Source organism: Electrophorus electricus, chromosome 20 (genome assembly GCF_013358815.1).
Source record: "Electrophorus electricus isolate fEleEle1 chromosome 20, fEleEle1.pri, whole genome shotgun sequence".
Lineage (NCBI taxonomy): Eukaryota > Metazoa > Chordata > Actinopteri > Gymnotiformes > Gymnotidae > Electrophorus > Electrophorus electricus.
Window position 1 is genome coordinate 2,915,001 of NC_049554.1, and position 10,000 is coordinate 2,925,000.

General features: G+C 44.2%; 1 protein-coding gene across 13 annotated transcripts in view; it reads right to left on the reverse strand.

The window, feature by feature from the left end:
• Positions 1-10,000, reverse strand: part of plekha6 (pleckstrin homology domain containing, family A member 6) — an 80,030-nt gene that overhangs the window by 30,376 nt on the left and 39,654 nt on the right. For all 13 annotated transcript variants that reach the window (XM_027028544.2, XM_035520286.1, XM_027028550.2 and 10 more), the window contains 3 exons: positions 8,302-8,434; positions 7,539-7,643; positions 5,360-5,432 (listed from right to left, as the gene is read on the reverse strand). In XM_027028544.2, the coding sequence (XP_026884345.2) occupies positions 5,360-5,432; positions 7,539-7,643; positions 8,302-8,418 (295 nt within the window). In that variant the 5' untranslated portion in view covers positions 8,419-8,434. The remainder of the gene's footprint in view (positions 1-5,359; positions 5,433-7,538; positions 7,644-8,301; positions 8,435-10,000) is intronic.

Consider the following 10,000-nt stretch of genomic DNA (forward strand, 5'->3'; position numbering starts at 1 on the left):
TCTCTCTCTCTCTCTCTCTCTCTCTCTCTCTCTCTCTCTCTCCCTCTCTCTCTCTCTCTCTCTCTCTCTCATAGCTGGCATGCAGCTCTGATATCTACAGCGAGAACAAAAGTACCCATTCGTCTTTGCATTCCCCTTGCTGGAATGGCCCTCGTGACTCGGCTGGGGAGAGATGGAAACGGCGTCAAGGCAACGCCGAGTGTTCAGCATCCGCCCAGCGCTGCGCCAGCCGGAAACCAGAGTGGCGGCAGGAGACGGCGTGGCCGCCGGCCAAGTGCTATGTTGTGCTGAATGTGATTAATAAATGACCAGAGTGTCGTGGGACGCCACTGCACTTAGGAAGGGAAGGAAACCCCAGGATCCCGGCGCGCAGGAGTCTCTTTTCTATCCAGGCTGACCGTGGCGTTGGTTTTTGTAATTAAATAACTAATAACTAATAGCTCATATGGTGGGGTCTGATCTCCACAAGCGGGAGAAGTCTTATATCCATGACAAAGAAGGGTCTGTTTCTTAACACCATATATGTAATATAACATATATAATATATAGAATTGGTTACCAGTTATTAAATTGACCAATCAGGCTAAGGTTTCCATAGTAATTTAGTCCATCACATGACCCAGCCAACAAACACATTCACCTCTGGCAGTGTGAATCAAAGCCAGGCCAGACGGGCTGTACACGATGCCCCCACTTACCGGAACAAACACACACACACCCTTACGCAAACACACACACACACACTCCCCACATGCAAATCTTGGGGCCACGCTGTGCCAACATGTTAACTATGGTGCATTCTCACGCTGTGAACACACACACACACACACACACACACACACACAAAGTGAGAAGGGCGCAGCAAATTTCTGAACATGCAGAACCCATCCTATCATCCACCCCCTTACAAGCCCACTCCCTGCAAGCCAGAGAATGCACCCAGGGGCCAGGGGTCAACTCCTCTCCCCGCTGAACAAACCAGGATCAAACTCATGGGATTCCTCCCATAGGGAAAGGCAGGTGTACCAAGCGGAGTTCAAACGGTCAGTAGAGGACCCGCAGAGCCCTCAGAGACACGGGGAATTCAGAGATGCTTTAGCAACTTTCAACTTCATTTAACAGGACATTTTCAGAGATCCTTTAAACTAAGAGAAGACTTGCTGCTTGTTTTCAGACCATCAGAATTAAATATTTGCCTTTCCAATTTTATTCCAATTTTAATACTAACAGACATTAATCATATCATATCTGTTTGCATTCCCAGTTAATGCTATGGCAGCAATGAAGTTAGGAACTCAACTCACAACTTTACAACCCCATGGAATAAATTGGTTCATCCTCCAAGAACTTCAGAAGCACTTTGCTTGAAAAGCTGATAAGGACCTCTGCCTGAAATGTCCTGTTTCTCTGGAAACCTTGTGTATTCACTAGAACATTGAATATCACTACATCACTACATCACTACAACAAACAAAACTAGACTGGTGTGAGTCTACCAGGAAGTGTACGTTTGATCTCCTCTCAGCCCTGAGGGAGTAAGTGACACCTTTCCTATCCCCGTAACCTCATACACTGTCACTGGTAGCAGCCCCCCCCAACACACACACACATATATAACACAAGTATTGTTACGGTTTACCACTGACTATATCACTCTTCCTTGTTGCTGCTACGTTGATATCTAAATCCAGCTTCAGTTACTGGTTTCCCTCATGGCTTCTCAGATGAAAGCTGCACTTTGTGTGGGAAAGACATCCAGGTCAGAAACCTGCCCTCCCAGTGCTGGAGTTCATATCTGGTGCACACACAGACATACAAATCCACACATATACATACTTACATACACTTACTTAATCCATACATATGTACTCAGTAGATACATATATTTAAGATAAATCTTATATTTGTCCTGGCAAGAAGAAAGTTGACTCAGTGCATTTTTTTCTGTGCAAAACCATTCACCATAATAACTCAATCACATAATCAAAATTCATACTGCACACTGAATTCTCAGCTCAGTTCACCTTAAGTGAGGTATTTTGTAAGATCAGGAACAATCAGTTACAGATTAACTCGAATTGCGAGATAATGCTCTCAGATAATATAAATGGTTCCTGTTTAACTCCCATGCAAGAACAGAGACAGACACGGACTCCTGAAACTATGACCTGAGGCTATGAAAGAGACCCATATGATAGAAAGAGAAAAAGGATAGGGGAGACAGAGAGAGAGAGAGAGAGAGAGAGAGAGAGAGAGAGAGAGAGAGAGAGAGAGAGAGAGAGAGAGAGAGAGAGAGAGAGAGTGAGAAAGAAGCAAAGAAAAAAGAATGAGAGAGAAAGAGACCAAGAGAGGCAGAAAGAGAGAGAGAGAGAGAGAGAGAGAGAGAGAGAGAGAGAGAGAGAGAGAGAGAGAGAGCAAAACCTGTTGTCAGGTGCATCCTGTCAGAGTGACTGAGTGCAGGGTTACAGTGACAGTGATGGTTACTCAGGGCAGATGGGAAGGCTGGTACACACACTCAGGCACAATGCTGACGCAGAGCCCAGAGTGACAGCCTGCAGCCTCCACCCTGGGGCAGCACTGAGACCCCCCGCACTCCACCCTGGGGCAGCACTGAGACCCCCCCCCCTTCCACCCTGGGGCAGCACTGAGGCCTGCCCTCCACCCTGGGGCAAAACTGAGACCCCTCCTCCACCCTGGGGCAAAACTGAGACCCCACCCCCCCTACACCCTGAAATCAGGTAGGTAAAATCTTGCATTCATGTACCACTTCAATGAGTGCGCAGAGGTGCCATCAATAGTTGAAAAATAAAAAAAAATTAATTTTAAAAATGAAAAACTCAACTTTGCAAGGCTCCCACAAAGTCTGTGACACACTGTTGAAAGGCAGAACTTGCCTGGCACAAGCAGCCCAGCCACCAGGGGTCACTAATGAGAAGAAGCAGAAAACCGCTCTGGATGGGAGTTAGTAAGGAGGTATGATAACGGGCTTTTCACTACACAAGAAGACATTATGATCTCCCTGGCATGGGTGTGATTTTGGCATCACTATACGGATTATGCCAACAAAACAAAGCCACCCAAGCATGGTTAGCTAACCAAGCAAAGCACATTAACAAAGCAAACAAATAATTAGTCAAACAACTAATCACTCTGCACCCTTTCATCGAAGGCAACTCTACCTTTAATGAATTGATTCGCTGTGGTTTTGATTAAATCACAACATAGTAGTGTTGCACAGGATTGTTTTTCTCTCCTTAAATGCACTGGATTTAGCTCAGTATTCAGGAGCTCAGTATTTAGCTGAGCTGCATTACAGATTTATTGCTAACAAGGTAGTACACACACCAGCTAATTTTAGTATTTGAAATGCATGTAGTACATATGATGTATTATGTCTGTTGTCTATATTATGCAGAAATTTTAGGCTTTACATTACATTTATAGTATTTAGCTGATGCTTTTACCACAAAAAAAACAACATACAATTATGACTGAGTACAACTTGAGCGTTAAGGGTCTTGTTCAGGGGAACAACAGCGGCAACTTGAACCAGCAACCTTCGTATTACAAGTCAAGTACCTTAACCACTGAGCTACCACTGCCCAAAGTTTACATTATATTATTCTTGCCATCCTGAGCTCCTTCTATCCCAGAATTCCTTAGGTTTGTGGTGGTGTGGCCTTATACACGCGCACACACACACACACACACACACACACACACACTTACACACACACACACACACACTCACACTCACACACACACACTCACACACACTCACACTCACACACACGCACACACACGCACACACTCACACACACACACGCACACGCACACACGCACACACGCACACGCACACACGCACTCACACACACACACACACACACACACACACACACACACACACACACACACACACACACACACACACACTCACACACACATACTCTCACACACACACACTGTCATGACTGGCCACTCCCTAGCATCCTATAGTCATGGTTTCCCTCTTTCATGTCATTGGTTACTTTTCTCCATTCTCGTTTCAGCCCTTCTTTTGGTCTTCACCTCGTTTGTATCACCTGTGCATTTAGTCCTCATCACCCCTACGTAAACCCTGCCCTGTTACCTGTGAGTTCATTTTAGACTTTGTTTGTTCTAGCCTCCGTGTGTTAAACACTAGCCACTCTGTGATTCCTAGCCTACCTGTGTAATTCCTAGCTGTTCGTGATTTCTAGCCTTGTGTAATTCATGCCTTATTTGTGATTCCTAGCACTGGGTTCAATCCTGGCCTCTCTGCCTGTTTTGCGACCCCACTGTTAGTTAAGTATTTTTATCATTACTTGTGTCATTGTTATAGCCTGCTTCCCTTTTTGGTCATCATGTGCTTTTGTTTGGTTGTTTAAGATGTATTCCCAGACTCTACGTGTTGGCTCACTGAGCCTGGAATGTTCTAATGACTCTGATTATGGATTTGCCCTTAATAAATCTCTCTCTTCTCAGCGTATGCATCCGCCTCGTGATGGCTCCGTGTTACACACACACATACACATGCATACACACACTGAAGGCTATGTGGATAGGTGTGACCAACCCATGCCTATCCCAGAGTTCTTCAAGTTGAACTAAAAAATGTTCATGGTGAAACACATATGCTTTCCCATGCGTGGGCTCAGACAGAACATCAACTTAGTAAGCACCCTTTTAAGTGCCATATCTCTTTCCTCCTTATTATGTAATCATGACTCACAGCAATTGGGAGAAAACTAAGCATTGTATGCGCTATTACAATAGCCTATGAAATGCCAGAAAGACTGCAATTATACAGTCATAAACAATCGACAAGATATAACCTTGTATCATAGCTTCCCTAGGCCCATAAACTGGTTAGACAGACCTAACAGCCCAGATTAAAAATGCAGCTCTCTTGTTAGACACTGAATACACACAGAAAGCCACTGTCATGAGGAAATCAGATGAGAGGCAGCGTTGACCTGTCAGCCCGTGAACGCACAGTGGCTGTGCCCAACACTCACTGCTGCCCATAGCGTAATGGCATAAACAAACTCAAGACAAATCACCAAAGCTTCCCTGCTGTGCAGTTTCAGCCGAGAGTGCAGTCTATCGGCACGCCGGCGTGCGCCACTCCAAATGTTTGCACCGAGGAGCTTCTGAAAAGCACTACAGCTCAAATTCAAATGCATTTCTGCAGAACATACCCAGTCAGAAGACACTACCAGTGAATGAAGACAAAAAAAAGATTTTTAACAGAAACTCATGGGGTTTGAATAACCAAATGCTATACACGCAGATGCTGCAGGTATGTGAATATGGCACAAGAAAAGTCTTATCTGCCTACCTTTGTAGTAGAAGAGGCAGCGGTCTGTGAGCACGAACCAGCGCTTGTTCCACTGTTTCACGCCACTGCTGGCCTGCAGAATGCAACCACAGCCATAAACCATCAGCATCAACCTCACCACGCCGAGCTGGAGGGACAGAGTCACTTAAGTGCGGTGATAGAGGTTGGAGTTAGTGTCCTGAGCTGTTGTCCATTATTGTTCAAGGTCATTTTTTGGTTTGTTTCAGACTCATCTTAAAATGGATTCAACTCATTTGACTTCATGAATTCAGTTCATCTGACTGCAATATTGCATTTACATAAGTATTCAGGCCTTGCGTTATAACACTCACTACTAAGCTCTGGTGTATCCTACTTCTATTAATTGTCCTTGAAATGCTACTGCATCCTCACTGGAGTCTGCCTGTGCCAAACTGAATTAATTGAACACAATTAGGAAAGGCAGACAGCTGTCTATATAAGGTCTCACAGTTTAGGGTGTTTGTCAGAGTGAAAACCAATCCATGTGGTTGGGAGAACTGTCCGTAGACCTGTGAAACAGACATGGGTGAAGGCTCCAAGAAACTGCAGCACTGAAAGAGCTCAAGGGCATGGTAGCCTTCATCCTTCCTTCTCAAAAGGAAGAGGTAAGACACCACCACAGTCTTTCGATATCTGGCCACTCAGCTAAACTGAGTAAACAGGGATGAAGGGACTTGGTTACAAAGGAAACCAAGAAGCCAGTGGTCACAATGAATCCTTTACCCAATCAGGCCTTTATGATAGAGAGGCCAGACAGAAGTCATTCCTCACGAAAAGGCACACCGGAGCCTGCTTGGAGTTTTTCAAAAGGCACCTGAACAACTATCAGACCACAAGAAGCAAGATTCTCTGGGGTGATGAAACAAAGATTGCACTATTTGGCCCCAATACCCAGGGCCGTGTACGGAAGAAACCAGGTGCTGAGCATCGTCTCATAAATACCATCCCTACAGAAAAACTCAAACTGCAGTCAAACTGCAGACAAACCCTACACTCAAACCCTGCACTCAAACCCTACAGAAAATCGCAACACTCAAACCATACACTCAAACCATGTACTCAAACCCTACACTCAAACCCTACAGAAAATCCCAACACTCAAACCATGAACTCAAACCATGTACTCAAACCCTACACTCAAACCCTACAGAAATTCCCAACACTCAAACCCTACAGACAAACCCTACACTCAAACCCTGCAGAAAAACCCAGTCAAAATGCCCTAGAACTCAGGCTGTTGTGAAGGTTTACATTTGAACAAGATAATAACTGCCAAGTACTGCCAAAACAACACTGGAGTGGCTTTGGGAAAACTGTGGGACTCTTGGAGTGGCCCAGCCATTATCTGGACCTGAACCCAACAGAGCATCTCTGGAGTGACCCAGCCAGAGTCTGGACCTGAACCCAACAGAGCATCTCTGGAGTGACCCAGCCAGAGTCTGGATCTGAACCCAACAGAGCATCTCTGGAGTGAACCAGCTAAAGTCTGGACCTGAACCCAACAGAGCATCTCTGGAGTGACCCAGCCAGAGTCTGGACCTGAACCCAAAAGAGCATCTCTGGAGAGGGATGAAAATGGCCAGGCACCAACACTCCCCATCCGGCCTGGCTGAGCTTGAACAATTCTGCCAAGAAGAATGGGAAAAGGGTCCAACACAAAGGTGTGCCAGGCTTCTAGGTTCATTCCTAAGTCAAGGAGATTTGAAGTTGCCATTGTTGGCAAAAGTGTCAAGTATGAGGTAAAGAGTCTAAATACTTATGAAAATATTTATGTAAATAATTTTTAAAAAATAAATTTACTAAACATTCCAAAACCCTGTTTTTGCTGTTACTGTGTGTAGACCGATAAGAAAGAAATGAGCTGAGATGAGTCTGAAACACAAAATTGTGGAAAATTACAGTGCATATAGAAACTGACAGCTGCACTGTACCACAATTACAGTTATTCTACTGTATCTACTATAGTCTACTGTTTCTTTTGTATTCTACTATAGTTCGTCTACTCCTGAAATTAGCACTGTACATCTGAGTATATATCTACTGACAGTAATGGTGAATCAAACTGGGTTAGTTTGAACTGAAGTAGACTGGTTAGAACTGAACTGGACTGGTTCGAACTGAGCAGAAGCAGACCCAAGGGGGAGGCAGGGGAACACACCTGTTTATGGAGCCAGCCTTGCTTGGTCACCTCGGCTCTGGGGTTGCGCCGCATCGAGTTGGAACGCTTCCCGAAGGTGGCAGCTTTCTTGGGCGTGCGCGAGCCCTGCTCAGGAAGGAACGGAAAAGCAGAGTATGTAACAACCCAGCGTTGTGGAATGGACAAGCCAGACAGCCCAGCATGTGGCTAGTCTGGATGATGGATGATGTAAATCACAGACCATACAACATAGAGATCATTTCTGAAGTTACAAACCAGTGTAATACTGCTACTTGATTTTCACCTGAATTGCAAGGAGTGTTTTCTTCTGGTCTTACACATCTGATGCAGCTCCCAGAGAGCTTGTTAATTAGCTAGTGAGGTGGCTGGAACATGATAACACTAAATCCTCAGTGTTCTTGGTATCTCAGTAGAAAATACTGTTCAGTGGTCCAGAGTTTTGTGCCGTTGTAATTACTATATAAATATAGTTCTCTGTATACAGTATTATGATGCTCATTGACATCACTGGCATATTAAAGTGTTAGATTAAAGTAATGGATTACACTGGCCATCTAGACACAAATTACGACAGGTTTTGGATTAAAATTCAATCTGAGTGAAAATTCTAGTTTAGACATTAATAAGTTTGTTCTTCAGTCTTGCCATTTTTGTCACTGTATATTTTTAACCTTCAAAAGGCAAAAAACCCTTTTTCTGGTCTGTGATTTAGCCTCTGCCGTCACTCTGCTCCTAAACGCGGATGTGATGCCGCGGTACTGACCCGTGCGTGATTCTGGAGTTCTGGGCTGGGCTCGGACACCATGCTGATGTTGTTGGCGTTGCTATTGGCCTCACCGGTGACACTCATGGGCCCTCTGCCACCCAGCTTGCCATTCATGTCCAAATCGGAGCTCCTGCGGTCAGAAGAGAAAGGGAGGTGAGTGGCCATCTCCTCATCGCCCGTTCCGTCACCCCGACTTGGACGGCTCTCAAACCAATATGCTGAGCCTCGGCATCATGGGAAGAGAGTAATGAGGAAAGGACACAGAGGGACTGTGGGAGCAGGGCATACGCGAGTGCACGGGGTCGCTATTTTTATCCCCTTCTGGCTAAGACACATGGCCGCACCCTGGAGGCGGCAGTTTAAAAACAGGCGATGGTTTCTGAAGAATGTGATTGGAGAGGAGAGCCCAGAAGAGAGAGGTATGAGAACTGAGGAGAGGAAAGGAGAGAGAGGGGGATGGGGAAAGAGAGAGAAAAAGAAAAAGTGAAAAAAGTGAATGTGAGAGACAGGCAGAGGGAGTGAGAAAGAGAGAGAGGGAGTAAGAATGAGAGAGAGAGAGGCAACACACTGCACATGTTAACCTGCAGTCTTGGTCACTGTATTGATTACCCTGGACGATCCTAGCCCTCCACACAAGTCATTGATCCGCTGATAGGACAATTTTACAATCAAACCTCCAGCGGTCGTGGCCAACACAGACCTGTGCCTTACAATCACACTGCAGCATGAGCTCAGCTGCATAGGACAAATCTCAACCAATAAGCATCTCCTGCCAAAAAACAGCTATTGGAAACAACCAATATTAAAACACATTTATAAGCGTCATCACCGACTCTTGCATAGTGAAGTCATTAATGCAAACCATGCACCCCACATATTAGTACCTGAACAAGTCCAGACAGGAAACATCAGTGAACTCATTAGTTTGAGTTAATTTTAGCTAAGATGCAAAGAGCAGCCTTGTTCCACTGATTCTTAGTGCTGGAGCTAGAAATTAATTTCATCAGAACAATGAGGGGTTGTCTATAGGTTGTTCCATGCATTATTAATGTGCTGTCAATATAGCCCATCAGTACAGCACTGTATTGACCCTTGTCAGGGTCCCGAGCATTGAGAGAGATGAGTGTATAGTCTCTGCAGACTGGACCATTCTCTAAATATTTATAGCAGTCAATCATAAACATCAAGAAAGTCATGGATCCTACATCACTTTCAGAATCCTGCCTGTAGTCCACAGTTGTATATTTCTTTTTTTTTTCTTTTTTTTTTTTGAGTAATGCTCGAATTCCATTAAGAAAATGTATATTTTGTTATATTACAGAAAACTAACTTTTGACATTAAACATCATTTTTGACATTTGACATTAAAGGATATTTGGTTTCTCTCTACAAAAGAAGTAGCTATATACGACTACTTCAGTTATGTTTTGATGTTAGGTTCATCACTACATCTTGATATGAAGAGTATGTTTTGTCTAAATATTTTTTTAAGAAGAAATTGTTTGTATGAAGAAAGTACATGCAAAAATCTGCTAGGGCTGGCTTTTTAGATAAACATATAGTTTGAATGTTTTGAGTTACTGTCATAAAAACCTGCTTAGTCTTTTGAGGTCTTGCAAACCACTATAAGCAATTCAAATGTGCTTATCTATTAAAAACATTTTGGAAAGGGAGCATTTGACATGCAATATATGTG